Here is a 15189-nt window from a genome sequence, read left to right as displayed (position 1 = left end):
ACAGTACTGGGGTGGGGACAGGTCTGTCACGGTATCACCCTGGGCTACAGTACTGGGGTGGGGACAGGTAAGTTACTGTATAACACTGGGGTACAGTACTGGGGTGGGGACAGGCCTATCACTGTATAACACAGGGATACAGTACTGGGGTGGGGACAGGTCTGTCACGGTATCACCCTGGGCTACAGTACTGGGGTGGGGACAGGTAAGTTACTGTATAACACTGGGGTACAGTACTTGGGTGGGGACAGGCCTATCACTGTATAACACAGGGATACAGTACTGGGGTGGGGACAGGTCTGTTACTGTATAACACTGGGGTGCAGTACTGGGGTGGGGACAGGTCTGTCACTGTATAACACAGGGATACAGTACTGGGGTGGGGACAGGTCTGTTACTGTATAACACTGGGGTGCAGTACTGGGGTGGGGACAGGTCTGTCACTGTATAACACAGGGATACAGTACTGGGGTGGGGACAGGTCTGTCACTGTATAACACTGGGGTGCAGTACTGGGGTGGGGACAGGCCTGTCACTGTATAACACTGGGCTACAGTACTGGTGGGGACAGGTCTGTCAATGTATAACACTGGGGTACAGTACTGGGGTGGGGACAGGTCTGTCACTGTACAACACTGCGGTACAGTACTGGGGTGGGGACAGGTCTGTCACTGTATAACACTGGGATACATTACTGGGGTGGGGACAGGTGTGTCATTGTATAACACTGGGGTACAGGACTGGGGTGGGGATGGGTCTGTCACTATATAACCCTGGGGTACATTACTGGGGTCGGGACAGGCCTGTCACTGTATAAAACTGGGATACGTTACTGGGGTGGGGACAGGTCTGTCACTGAATAACACTGGGCTACAGTACTGGGATGGGGACAGGTCTGTCGTTGCATAACACTGGGGTACAGTACTGGGCTGGGGACTGGTGTGTCACTGTATAACACTGGGGTACAGAACTGGGGTGGGGACAGGTCTGTCACTGTATAACACTGGGGTACAGTACCGGTGGGGACAGGTGTGCCACTGTATAACACTGGGGTACAGTACTGGGGTGGGGACTGGTGTGTCACTGTATAACACTGGGATACGTTACTGGGGTCGGGACAGGCCTGTCACTGTATAAAACTGGGATACGTTACTGGGGTGGGGACAGGGCTGTCACTGTATAACACTGGGGTACAGAACTGGGGTGGGGACAGGTCTGTCACTGTATAACACTGGGGTACAGTACTGGGGTGGGGACAGGTCTGTCACTGTATAACACTGGGGTACAGAACTGGGGTGGGGACAGGTCTGTCACTGTATAACACTGGGGTACAGTACCGGTGGGGACAGGTCTGTCACTGTATAACACTGGGGTACAGAACTGGGGTGGGGACAGGTCTGTCACTGTATAACACTGGGGTACAGTACCGGTGGGGACAGGTCTGTCACTGTATAACACTGGGGTACAGAACTGGGGTGGAGACAGGTCTGTCACTGTATAACACTGGGGTACAGTACCGGTGGGGACAGGTCTGTCACTGTATAACACTGGGGTACAGTACTGGGGTGGGGACAGGTCTGTCACTGTATAACACTGGGGTACAGTACTGGGGTGGGGACAGGTGTGTCACTGTATAACACTGGGGTACAGTCCTGGGGTGGGGAGAGGTCTGTTACTGTATAACACTGGGGTATTGTACTGGGGTGGGGACAGGTCTGTCAGTGTATAACAGTGGGGTACAGTACTGGGGTGGGGGACAGGTGTGTTACTGTAAAATACTGCGGTACACTACTGGTGGGGACAGGTCTGTCACTGTATAACACTGGGGTACAGTACTGGGGTGGGGAGAGGTCTGTCGCTGTATAACACTGGGGTACAGTAGTGGTGGGGACAGGTGTGTTAATGTATAACACTGGGATACAGTACTGGGGTGGGGACAGGTCTGTCACTGTATAACACTGGGGTATAGTACAGGTGGGGGACAGGTCTGTCACTGTATAACACTGGGGCACAGTACTGGGGTGTGGAAAGGCCTGTCGCTGTCTAACAATGGGGCATAGCACTGGTGGGGACAGGTCTGTTGCTGTATAACACTGGGGTGGGGACGGGTGTCACTGTATAACACTGGGGTACAGTACTGGGGTGAGGACAGGTGTATCACTGTATAACACTGGGGTACAGTACTGGTGGGGACAGGTGTGTCACTGTATAACACTGGGGTACAGAACTGGGGTGGGGACAGGTGTGTCACTATATAACCCTGGGGTACAGTACTGGGGTTGGGACAGGTATGTTACTGTATAACACTGGGTTACAGTACTGGGGTGTGGACAGGTGTGTCACTGTATAACAGTGGGATACAGTACTGGGGTGGGGACAGGCCTGTCACTGTATAACACTGGGGTACAGCACTGGGGTGGGGACAGGTCTGTTGCTGTATAACACTGGGGTACAGAACTAGTGGGGACAGGCCTGTCACTGTATAACACTGGTACAGTACTGGGGTGGGGACAGGTCTGTTGCTGTATAGCACTGGGGTACAGTAGTGGTGGGGACGGGTCTGTCGTGGTATAACACTGGGGTACAGTACTGGTGTGGTTATATCTAATACAGTGAAACATGTGAATTACCTGTTTGCGGGATCGGGTGGCACATTCCTCAAGGGTTTCAGCAGCTTCCAGCTTCCCCTGTCGTCTGTACAATGCTCCCAGATTTCTCAGTGTGGTGTTGACTGTAGGACTGAGATGAAGAGTTAAGTTTTATTCAGCAGGCTGGTATTACCTCCTCACTTCAGAATATTTTTGTCTCATTAGCAGCAGGTTAGCTCAGGGCTCTGAAATAGCACCACATCAGTCATTTTACACCCTTTATCCCAATTCCCCAGATCAGTCTTCAGATTTAATGACATGAATTTCAGTTCAGTGATCAGTTTAGACCCACACCTCTTTCCGCAGCCAGTCACGTTATTATGACTCCTACCAAACAGTGATCTCACTATTCTAATGCCAGGCCCAGAAGGCTCCTCCCAAACCCAAACGCCGGCCTTCACTGCCAGGCCCAGGAGGCCCTCCCCCCGTCACTGCCGGGCCCAGGAGGCCCTCCCCCACCCACCCCCCGTCACTGCCGGGCCCAGGACGCCCTCCCCCACCCACTCCCCGTCACTGCCGGGCCCAGGACGCCCTCCCCCACCCACCCCCCGTCACTGCCAGGCCCAGGATGCCCTCCCCCACCCAGCCCCCCCGTCACTGCCAGGCCTAGGACGCCTTCCCCCACCCAGCCCCCGTCACTGCCATGCCCAGGACGTCTCCCCCACCCAGTCACCGTCACTGCCAGGCCCAGGACACCCTCCCCCAGTCACTGCCAGACCCAGAACACCCTCCCCCACCCAACCCCCGTCACTGCCAGGCCCAGGACGCCCTCCCCCACCCAGCCTCCCGTCACTGTCAGGCCCAGGACGCCCTCCCCCACCCAGTCACCGTCACTGCCAGGCCCAGGACACCCTCCCCCAGTCACTGCCAGACCCAGAACACCCTCCCCCACCCAACCCCCGTCACTGCCAGGCCCAGGACACCCTCCCCCACCCAACCCCCGTCACTGCCGGGCCCAGGACGCCCTCCCCCACCGACACCCCCCGTCACTGCCAGGCCCAGGACGCCCTCCCCCACCCACCGCCCCCCCCGTCACTGCCAGGCCTAGGACATCCTCCCCCACCCACCGCCCCCGTCACAGCCAGGCCCAGAACGCCCTCCCCCAGTCACTGCAAGGCCCAGAACGCCCTCCCCCAGTCACTGCAAGGCCCAGAACGCCCTCCCCCAGTCACTGCCAGGCCCAGAACGCCCTCCCCCAGTCACTGCGAGGCCCAGGACGCCCTCCCCCACCCACCGCCCCCCCCCCGTCACTGCCAGGCCTAGGACATCCTCCCCCACCCACCGCCCCCGTCACAGCCAGGCCCAGAACACCCTCCCCCAGTCACTGCGAGGCCCAGAACTCCCTCCCCCAGTCACTGCCAGGCCCAGAACGCGCTCCCCCAGTCACTGCGAGGCCCAGAACGCCCTCCCCCAGTCACTGCGAGGCCCAGAACGCCCTCCCCCAGTCACTGCGAGGCCCAGAACGCCCTCCCCCAGTCACTGCGAGGCCCAGAACGCCCTCCCCCAGTCACTGCGAGGTCCAGAACGCCCTCCCCCAGTCACCGCCGGGCCCAGAACGCACCCCCCCCCACCCCTCACAGTCATCGCCGGGCCTAGAACGCTCCCCCCCACCCCACAGTCACTGCCAGGTCCAGAATGCTCCCCCACCCCAACCCCGTCACTGCCAGGCCCAGAATGCTCCCCCACCCTACCCCCCCCCCCACCCCCCCCCATCAGTGCCAGGCCCAGTACGCTCCCTCCCCCACCCCACCCCCTGTTACTGCCAGGCCCAGAACGCTCCCCCCCCCACCCCACCCCCTGTTACTGCCAGGCCCAGAATGCTCCCCCCCACCCCCACACCCCTCCGTCATTGCCAGGCCCAGAACGCTCCCCCCCCCCCCCCCCCCCCCCCACCCCCCCGTCACTGCCGGGCCCAGAACACTTTGTTCTCTGGTTGGCATAAAATACAACCACAGTTTAAAAAAAAAATACATGACAGACCAACTGACCCACCATATCTACTCCAGCCCCTCAGAGACCCACCCAGCCAGTCCCCATTGCCATCCACCTTCCCCCCTTTCAAGTATATCCAGCTCTCTTTTGAACCCTCCAATGGAATCCCTCTCCACCACTCTCCCAGGCAGTGCATTCCAAATCCTAACAACTCTCTATCTCACTCCTCGCCACTTGCTAACAGTCTTGCAATAGTGCCACCTAGTTACTCTCTGTACTTTGTTAAACTTGTTCATAATCTTGAACACCTCAGTTAGGCACCTCATATTCTATTCTGCTCCAAGGACAATTAACCCAATCTCTCTAATCTGTCCTTATCTCTGAAATCCTTCATTTCTGGGATCATTCCAGTAAATCCCCTTTGAACTCTCTCTAGGGCTTTAACATCCTTCCTGAGCTAAGGTGAGCACAATACACCAAATGTGCTATGACCAATGACTGGCAGAGATCATTTCCTCGCTTTTATATTCTATGCGTCAATTTATAAACCCAATGATCCTATCAGCCTTCCCAATAGCTCTTTCAGCTTGCCTGGCCACCTTCACAGAATCATGGACATGATCCCTGAGGTCCCTCTGCTCCTGTGGTGTCAATGAACCGATATTGTCTCTCCATGTTCCTTCTACCAGCATACCTCTTATTTCTCTGAATTGGCATTCATCTACCAGGTGTCTACCCATTTAGTCAACTTGTCAATGTCACTCTGAAGTTACTCAGTGTCATCATCACGATTCACTTTTCTCCCTAGTTTAGTAACATCTGCAAATGGAGAGACTTTGCACTCAACTCCCATCTCCAAATTGTTTATATAAATCAGAAAAAACAGGGGGCCCAGCATTGATCCCTGGGGAACACATCTGTCAACTCAATCCTATGGGCTGGGTGCTGGCAGGTGGGACTTGATTGAGTTGCGATATTTGGTCGGCGTTAATTAACTAAGCAGAGATGGCTGGACAGGTGATGTGCTGTAGCTGTATGATGTGGGAGCTGGCTGGTCCCATTGTGAATGGCAGTGACCACATCTGCAGCAAGTGTTGGTTGCTGGAAGAACTCCGGATCAGAGTTGATGATCTGGAATCTGAGCTTCAAACACTGCGGCACATCCGGGAGGGGGAGAGTTACCTGGACACTTTGTTTCAGGAGGCAGTCACACCTGGGAGATTAAGTAATTCACATTCAGTTAGTGATCAGGGACAACAGAGTGTGACTGTAAGTGAGGGGCAGGAGTGCAGGAGCCTCAGCCCCTGACCTTGTCCAACAGATATGGGATTCTTGCTCCCTGTATGGATGAGGGACTGGATGAGCCAGCTGACCATGGCACCATGGTGCAGAGGGCAATTCAAGAGCGGGGTAGCAAAAAGCCAAGTAGTTGTTATTGGGGATTCTATAATTAGGGGGATAGAGAGTATCCTTTGTGAGCCGGATCGGGAGTCCCGCAGGGTGTGCTGCCTGCCCAGTGCCAGGGTGCAGGACATCTCCGACCGGCTTGAAAGGATATTGGAGCGGGAGGGGGAGGATCCAGTTGTTGTGGTCCACGTTGGCACTAACAACATAGGCAAGGCTAGGAAGGAGGACCTGTTTGGGGATTATCAAGCACTAGAAAGGAAATTGAAGAATAGGTCCTCAAGGGTCATAATCTCTGGATTACTGCCCAAGCCACGTGCTAATTGGCGTAGGGATAAGAAAATTAGGGAAGTAAACACGTGGCTATGAGATTGGTGTGGGAAACAGGGATTCCATTTCATGGGACATTGGCATCAGTTTTGGAACTGGGGAGATCTGTACCGATGGGAACCGATCTGGAATCAGTGTTTTGGCGCAAAGGATAAATAGGATGGTCACTAGGACTTTAAACTTGTGAGTCGGGGGGGCAAGGGAATGGGAAAGGAACAGTATGGAGTGCAATGGAAAGATAAGGCACGTTGCAGGGTTTAAGTTCAATGCAGACAAGGAATGAATCAAAAAGGAAGGATAACTTAGGACATAATACTAGAGGTGATGGAAATCATGAGGATAAGAAAATTAGCATTAAGGTGCTTTTCCTGAATGCTCGAAGCATTCACAACAAAGTAGATGAATTAACAGCATATATCATCACGAATGATTATGTTGTGGTTGCAGGAGGTTCAGGACTGGCAGTTAAACATCTAAGGATTTACAACTTAATGAAAAGACAGGGAGGTGGGCTGAGGGGGGCAGAGTTGCCTTGTTAGTTAACAATGAAATTGAACCTATAGCACTGAATGACAGAGTCAGATGATGTGGAGTCTGTGTGGGTGGAGTTGAGGAACCACAAGGGCAAAAAACCCATAGTGGGAGTTATGTACAGACCTCCCAGCAGTGGTCAGGACCAGGCGTGCAAAACATACCAGGAAATAGATAGGGCATGTCAGAAAGGCAAGGTCACGGTGATCATGGGGGACTTCAATATGCAAATGGACTGGATGACTAATGTTGCCGGTGGATCCAAAGAAAGGGAATTCATGGAATACTTTTTGGAACAGCTTGTTATGGAGCCCACAAGGGAGCAGGCTTTTCTGGACTTAGTGCTACGTAATGACCAAGACTTTATAAAAGATCTTAAAGTAAGGGAAAACTTAGGAGGCAGTGATCATAATGTGGTAGAGTTCAGTCTGCAGTTTGAAAGAGAGAAGGCAAAATCGGATGTAATGGTGTTACAGTTAAATAAAGGTAATTGCAAGGGCCGAGAGAGGAACTGACGAAAATCGACTGGAAGCAGAGCCTAGCGGGGAAGCCAGTAGAGCAACAATGGCAGGAGTTTCTGGGTGTAATTGAGGACACAGTACAGAGGTACATCCCAAAGTAAAGGAAGATTATCCGGCTGGAGGTGAGGGGGCATTAGACAACCGTGGCTGATGAAGGAACTCAGGAAATGTTTCATAGAAAAAGAGAGGATCTATAAAGTGGCCAAGAGCACTGGGAAATCAGAAGATTGGGAAGACTACCAGAATAAACAGAGCATAACAAAGAGAGAAATAAGGAAGGAGAGGATCAAATATGAAGGTAAGCTGGATATAGGTTTGCTCACGGAGCTGGAAGGTTCATGTTCAGACGTCTTGTCACTCTATTAGGTAACATCTTCAGTGAGCCTCCGGATGAAGCATTATTGATGATTCCTGTTTCTATTTATAGAAAGATGTTACCTAGTATGGTGACGAAACGTCTGAACGTGAACCTTCCAGCTCAGCGAGCAAACCTACATCCTAAACCTCAACCTGAGCTACAAATCTCAAAACATGAAGGTAAGCTAGACAGTAACATTAGAAATGATAGTAAATGTTTCTTTCAAAACATAAGAAGCAAACGAGAGGCAAAAGTAGAGATTGGGCTGCTCCAAATTGAAGCAGGAAGGCTAGTGATGGGAGATAAGGAAATAGCTGAAGAACTTAATAAATACTTTGTGTCAGTCTTCACAAAATACTTTCTGAAAGTCCAAATATACAACATCCACAGCACTATCCTCATCCAACGCTTGCGTTACCTCAAAGAACTCAGTTAAATTTGTCAGAAATGACCTGCCCTTGACAAAACCATGTTGACTTATTTTTCTCTAATTCTGTATCCTGGCCTCTGTCCGTTTTCCCACTGTTGCTGTCAGGGTGACAGGTCTGCAGTTTCTTGGGTTATCCTTTGCCCCTTTTCTTAAACTATGGTGTCAGATTTGTAATCCTTTGGGAGTTATCCTGTGTTCAGAGGGGCCTGGAAAATTTCTATCAACAGCTCAGTGATTTGCTCCCTTACCTCAGGCTGCATCCCATCTGGGCCCAGCGATTTCTCTACCTGGAAAGCTGCTAGCCTCCTCTTTATCTATCACTATACTGCTCAGTTTCTCAACATCCACATTTTCAACTGAGCCATTGTCACCATCTTCTATTTTGGCAAAGACAAAGCAAAGTATTCATTTAGTACTGTCTGCCATATCCTCGGCTTCAGTGAGCAGCCTACCCTGCTTGTTCCTTATGGGCCCCACTCCATCCTTCACTAATCTTTGACGATTAATATGTCTGAAGAACATGTTGCTGTTTATTTTAGTACAGCCTACTGTCCTTTCCTCACACTTCCTCCTAACCTTCCTCAGCCTCCCTCCTGCATTTGAGACACTTTCCCTGATTTCTGTTCCTATTATTATTCTGATAATGCTTTATTTGCCTCCTTTCTCTTCCTTATTTTCTCACCAATACCCTTAGCTATCCAGGTACTCTTGCTTTTGATGCCCTGCCTTTGTTTCTCAGGGTGATGTACCTCACTCTCACACTATTCTTCTCTCTTTTGAAAATCCCCATTCTCATGCACATTTTTATCCACCCAAATGTGTTTCCAATCAACCTACTCCAGGTCCACCAATAGACTCTGACAATCGGCTCTTTTTCAGCCTGGGATCTTAATCCTTGACTAGCTTTCATCCTTTTCCAACTTAATATTGAACCATATTATATTATGATCACTATTTCCCCAACACTTCTCCACTCTGATGTTCTCCACTTGCCTGCCTCATTTCCCAGGATCAGATCCAGCAGTCCCCCTCCTTGGGTAGGCCTAGAAATGTACTGTTCCAGAACATTCTTTTGCACACATTACAGGAATGTCTCCCCTTTCACGCCCACAGTATACCTTTTTCCCATCTATCCTGGGGGAATTGAAATCTCACAGCCTTACTTACCCTGCCAACAAATGCTCTCTCCTACCTCCTCGCCGTTATTTGGAGGTCTATAATAAATACCCACCCAGATCATGACCCCCTTCCTGACTCTCACCTCCTACTGTACAGCTTCGAATTTGGGAGCTGAAATATTATGAACCTATTTCCTTGACTGCTGTTGGCAAGTTGATTTCTCCAATCAGCCACAATAATTGTTGGAGATTTATCACAAACCCTTGGTGGCACTTTCTGAAGAGACCATTCCACAATATTAGATGGCCAGAACCTCTTCCCACAAATAACTTCCTTCCTTGAATATTTCCTATACAGCCATTAAATGAAGGTTTAGAGTATGAGAGTATGAAGCACTGTGGTTAAACAGCACACCCTCCTGCCCTGCCCTCCTTATCCCCACAGGGTGGCTCTATTCACTGATTGGTCTTGGCTTACCTGTTAACTTTGCAAGCCTTGTACCAGCCACCATACTCTGCGTAGGGAGCACTGTCCTTGTGTTTGCCCTGTGACAGAACAAGAGCATTTCCAATGAGAAGCCTCCTGAGTAGCTCAGTTCTCCCCATTATATTGGACTTCCCTCAATTCCCTATTCCTCATATAAACTTCATTAGCTTTTACACATACACTGATTTACCCAGCTTTACCTCTCAATCTCTGTCCACTGTGATGGTCAGGTTTTCTCTGCTTGGAATAGGTGAGGTGCTCTGCTCTGGTATCGTACAAGTTGCAGATTTCTTCAAATACCATGGGATGCTCCGCAAATTGATAATTTTAGATTTCCGATCACTCGATGTTTCTTCATTAGAGAGTGTGTGGATGAGGTAGGGCCCAAGAGATGAGGGAACAGGCTCAAGTGGCTGCACAGACTCTGCCTGTTCCTGATGTTTCACATCTTCCTTCTTGGCCACTTGGGATTTTGTTAACTCAAGGGTCCTTTGTGACTGAGGATCTGGCATCCCACTCCTTACCTGCAGCCTTAGCTTGGTTGTGAAAGGTGGTGAGGTATTATGGTTAGATATCAATCCAGAAACTCATCTGATGTTCTGGAGAGCCAGGTTTAAATTCCAGCATGGCACATGGTGGAATTTGAATTACATTTTTTAAAAATCAATTGGAATTAAGAATCTACCAGTGTCCAGCGTCCGAAAAACCCATCTGGTTCACTAAAGTCCTTTAGGGAAGGAAACTGCTGTCATTACCTGGTCTGGCCTACATGTGACACAGTAATGTGGTGACTCTGAAATGGCTTTGTAAGTCACTCTGTTGTAACAATTCCTATCAGCAAAGAAAGGAAACGGACCACCTGGCATTGACCTCGACAATGGAAATAGCAGAAACCACCCAGTCGACCCTGTAAACGTTGTCCTCACTAACATCTGGGGCTAATGCCAACATTGGGAGAGCTGTCTCACAGACCAGCCAAGGAACAATCTGACATAGTTATATTCTCAGAACCATACCCGACAGGCAATGTCCCAGACACTACCACAACTATCCCTGGATATATCCTGTCCCACTGGCAGGACAGACCCAGCAGAGGGGACTGCACAGTGGGATTCAGTCTCCATCACTCCTGCTGTGAACACTGTCTCTCTCGCACTCTTGTAGGGGGGTGCAGTCAGGGAATGGGGGAGAGTGTGTTCCTGAGGGTCAAGGATTGGGAGTCTGTTGGATTTGGAGGGAGGGAATCTGAGAAGGAGGGAGAGACTGAGGGGGACAATGAGAGAGTCTGAGTGAAGCTTAGGCCGAGATGAGACAGGAGCACAGTGTCCTGACCTGTTTTATACAGTTGAGCTGATCACTGTCTGGGGGAGGGAATGAAAACCCCCAGGGGGTGGGGATTGAAAACTAAGGGAGGGGTAATGATTCTACTCCTGCAAATGAATTATGCCGTGTATCTCCAGAGGTGGCTACAAACTCAGATAAAGGTTCTTTATAACCAAGGGTGTGTGTGCACAGCCTCTATTTCCAACCCTTTCCCACTGCTGAGCAGCCTGGGACCTTGCCGTTATCAATAACTCTCTGCTCTTACTTTTTCAATAAGGGGCCAGTTTTATCATGAAACAGTCACATGCTTGACACTTCTTAAATAGACAGGCAGGAGGCTGGAAGAACACAGCAAGCCAGGCAGCATCAGGAGCTGGAGAAGTAAATGTTTTGGGTGTAACTCTTCTTCAGGACTAGGGCTGGTTGTGGGGGGGAAGCTGCAGATAAAGGGGGTGGCGGGGGCAGGTTGGTGAGGTGGGGATAGGTGAAGACAGGTAGAGGGTATGACCTGGTTGGTTAATGGGAGGGATGGATCCGGTTGATGCCAGGGAGGAGTGGAAGGGAGGGGGAGGCACTGGGAAGGGAGTCGGGGATGGGGATGGAGGTGATTTGAAGTTGGAAAACTCAATGTTGAGTCCTCCGGATTGTAGGCTGTCCAGATGGAAGATGAGGTGCTCTCCCTCCAAATTGTGGTTTGGTTCGTTGTGGAAATGTAGGAGGCCAAGGAATGTTGGAAAGGGAGTGGGAAGGACGGTGACTGGGAGGTCCGGTCAGCCCGTGGGCCTGGCTCCGATGCTCGGTGAACCATTCCCTAAGTTACCGTTCAGTCTCCCCGATGTAGAGAAGAGCACAGTGGGAGCATGTGATGCAGAAAACTAGGTTGGAGGAGAGGCAGGTGAACCACTGTCCCACCTGGAAGGACTGTGTGGAGCCCTGGATGGAGGTGAGGGGGGTGGGGTACCAGCAGGTTTTGCATCTTTTCCGGTTGTAGGGGAAGGGACAGTGGGGGGAGTTGGTGGAGAGACTGGCACAAACCAAGGACTGGCAGAGGGAATGGTCTTTGCGGAAGGCTGAGATGGATGGAGGGGGGAAAATGTTCTTGGTTATGGGGTCTAGTTGGAGTAGGTAGAAGTGTTAAAGGCTGATGCATAGACTGGGGTGGGATGGTAGGTGAGGACAAGGGGGAACTCTCTTTATTGCATTTGGAGGGGGTGTTAGAGCAGTGGAACGGGGGATGGTGGTGGTGTGGCAGAGGGCTGTCTGGATGACGGGGTTGGGGGGTGAGGTGGAAGCACGTGGTTCGAAATAAGTGGATGCTTGGGAGTGGAATGCATCCTTGTCTGAGCAGACACTCTCTGACACTTCTTAATGGCCATTTTTAACAATGACTTAATGTTTAAATGACTAATTTATTGTTTTTCGATTTGTTGCCTGTAATTCATATTTAATATAGTTGTAAACCTCAGCTTTCGGAGATTTGGCCTTTGGGAACAAACGGTGCAGCCTGGCAGTTCAGGCAGAGGTTTGCTAAGACCGAGTTCCACAGGAGGGTTGACTCAATCCCAACAGTAACAGGGAGGAGATGGAGACAGTGTCACTCACCTTGCTGAGCTCTTCACGTTCCTCAGCATGCATCCAGATGGGTTTATTCTCACCTAGAAACAGCCAGAATATGTCAGACAGCTCCAGGCCTGCCAACACCAACACCCCTCCCCACTGCCTCTTGCCTACATTATCTCCACCCTCCACCCCAAACCGCTCTGAGCAACAATCACCATCCGTAACACCCTGTTCCCCTCGCTGCTCTCCATACTTTCAACACCCTCACATCTTTCCCCATCCCCAGCATCGCTCTGTCCCCTTCCCCGTCCCCACCATTTCACTGTCCCCGTCCCCACCATTTCACTGTCCCCTTCCCCACCATCGCACTGTCCCCTACCCCACCATCGCACTGTCCCCTTCCCCACCATCGCACTGTCCCCGTCCCCACCATCTCACTGTCCCCTTCCCCACCATCTCACTGTCCCCTTCCCCACCATCTCACTGTCCCCTTCCCCACCATCTCACTGTCCCCTTCCCCACCATCTCACTGTCCCCGTCCCCACCATCTCACTGTCCCCTTCCCCACCATCTCACTGTCCCCTTCCCCACCATCTCACTGTCCCCTTCACCACCATCTCACTGTCCCCTTCACCACCATCTCACTGTCCCCTTCCCCGTCCCCACCATCTCACTGTCCCCGTCCCCACCATCTCACTGTCCCCTTCCCCACCATCTCACTGTCCCCGTCCCCACCATCTCACTGTCCCCGTCCCCACCATCTCACTGTCCCCTTCCCCACCATCTCACTGTCCCCGTCCCCACCATCTCACTGTCCCCGTCCCCACCATCTCACTGTCCCCGTCCCCACCATCTCACTGTCCCCGTCCCCACCATCTCACTGTCCCCGTCCCCACCATCTCACTGTCCCCTTCCCCACCATCTCACTGTCCCCTTCCCCACCATCTCACTGTCCCCGTCCCCACCATCTCACTGTCCCCTTCCCCACCATCTCACTGTCCCCGTCCCCACCATCTCACTGTCCCCTTCCCCACCATCTCACTGTCCCCTTCCCCACCATCTCACTGTCCCCTTCACCACCATCTCACTGTCCCCTTCACCACCATCTCACTGTCCCCTTCCCCGTCCCCACCATCTCACTGTCCCCTTCACCACCATCTCACTGTCCCCTTCACCACCATCTCACTGTCCCCTTCCCCACCATCTCACTGTCCCCGTCCCCACCATCTCACTGTCCCCTTCACCACCATCTCACTGTCCCCTTCCCCACCATCTCACTGTCCCCGTCCCCACCATCTCACTGTCCCCGTCCCCACCATCTCACTGTCCCCGTCCCCACCATCTCACTGTCCCCGTCCCCACCATCTCACTGTCCCCGTCCCCACCATCTCACTGTCCCCGTCCCCACCATCTCACTGTCCCCGTCCCCACCATCTCACTGTCCCCGTCCCCACCATCTCACTGTCCCCTTCCCCACCATCTCACTGTCCCCGTCCCCACCATCTCACTGTCCCCTTCCCCACCATCTCACTGTCCCCTTCCCCACCATCTCACTGTCCCCTTCCCCACCATCTCACTGTCCCCGTCCCCACCATCTCACTGTCCCCTTCCCCACCATCTCACTGTCCCCTTCCCCACCATCTCACTGTCCCCGTCCCCACCATCTCACTGTCCCCTTCCCCACCATCTCACTGTCCCCTTCCCCACCATCTCACTGTCCCCGTCCCCACCAACTCACTGTCCCCTTCCCCTTCCCCACCATCTCACTGTCCCCGTCCCCACCATCTCACTGTCCCCTTCCCCACCATCTCACTGTCCCCTTCCCCACCATCTCACTGTCCCCGTCCCCACCATCTCACTGTCCCCTTCCCCACCATCTCACTGTCCCCTTCCCCACCATCTCACTGTCCCCTTCCCCACCATCTCACTGTCCCCTTCCCCACCATCTCACTGTCCCCGTCCCCACCATCTCACTGTCCCCTTCCCCACCATCTCACTGTCCCCTTCCCCACCATCTCACTGTCCCCTTCCCCACCATCTCACTGTCCCCTTCCCCACCATCGCACTGTCCCCTTCCCCACCATCTCACTGTCCCCTTCCCCACCATCTCACTGTCCCCGTCCCCACCATCTCACTGTCCCCTTCCCCACCATCTCACTGTCCCCTTCCCCACCATCTCACTGTCCCCGTCCCCACCATCTCACTGTCCCCTTCCCCACCATCTCACTGTCCCCGTCCCCACCATCTCACTGTCCCCTTCCCCACCATCTCACTGTCCCCGTCCCCACCATCTCACTGTCCCCTTCCCCACCATCTCACTGTCCCCTTCCCCACCATCTCACTGTCCCCGTCCCCACCATCTCACTGTCCCCTTCCCCACCATCTCACTGTCCCCGTCCCCACCATCTCACTGTCCCCGTCCCCACCATCTCACTGTCCCCTTCCCCACCATCTCACTGTCCCCTTCCCCACCATCTCACTGTCCCCTTCCCCACCATCTCACTGTCCCCGTCCCCACCATCTCACTGTCCCCTTCCCCTTCCCCAC

General features: G+C 52.7%; 1 protein-coding gene across 1 annotated transcript in view; it reads right to left on the bottom strand.

Annotated features, from left to right (window-relative positions):
• Nucleotides 1-15189, bottom strand: part of klc1b (kinesin light chain 1b) — a 94311-nt gene that overhangs the window by 63221 nt on the left and 15901 nt on the right. Inside the window, exons 7-9 of the mRNA XM_087976827.1 lie at nt 12685-12737; nt 9751-9818; nt 2631-2739 (exon numbers count right to left, since the gene is read on the bottom strand). Coding sequence (XP_087832953.1) covers nt 2631-2739; nt 9751-9818; nt 12685-12737 — 230 coding nt within the window. The remainder of the gene's footprint in view (nt 1-2630; nt 2740-9750; nt 9819-12684; nt 12738-15189) is intronic.

The sequence above is a fragment of the Chiloscyllium plagiosum genome, unplaced genomic scaffold, assembly GCF_037043375.1.
Source record: "Chiloscyllium plagiosum isolate Xiang-an unplaced genomic scaffold, Cpla_swu_hap1 HiC_scaffold_3, whole genome shotgun sequence".
In the NCBI taxonomy this organism is placed as follows: Eukaryota; Metazoa; Chordata; class Chondrichthyes; order Orectolobiformes; family Hemiscylliidae; genus Chiloscyllium; species Chiloscyllium plagiosum.
The sequence above is the reverse complement of the archived record's forward strand: the minus strand, read 5'-3'. Positions and strand labels throughout refer to the sequence as shown.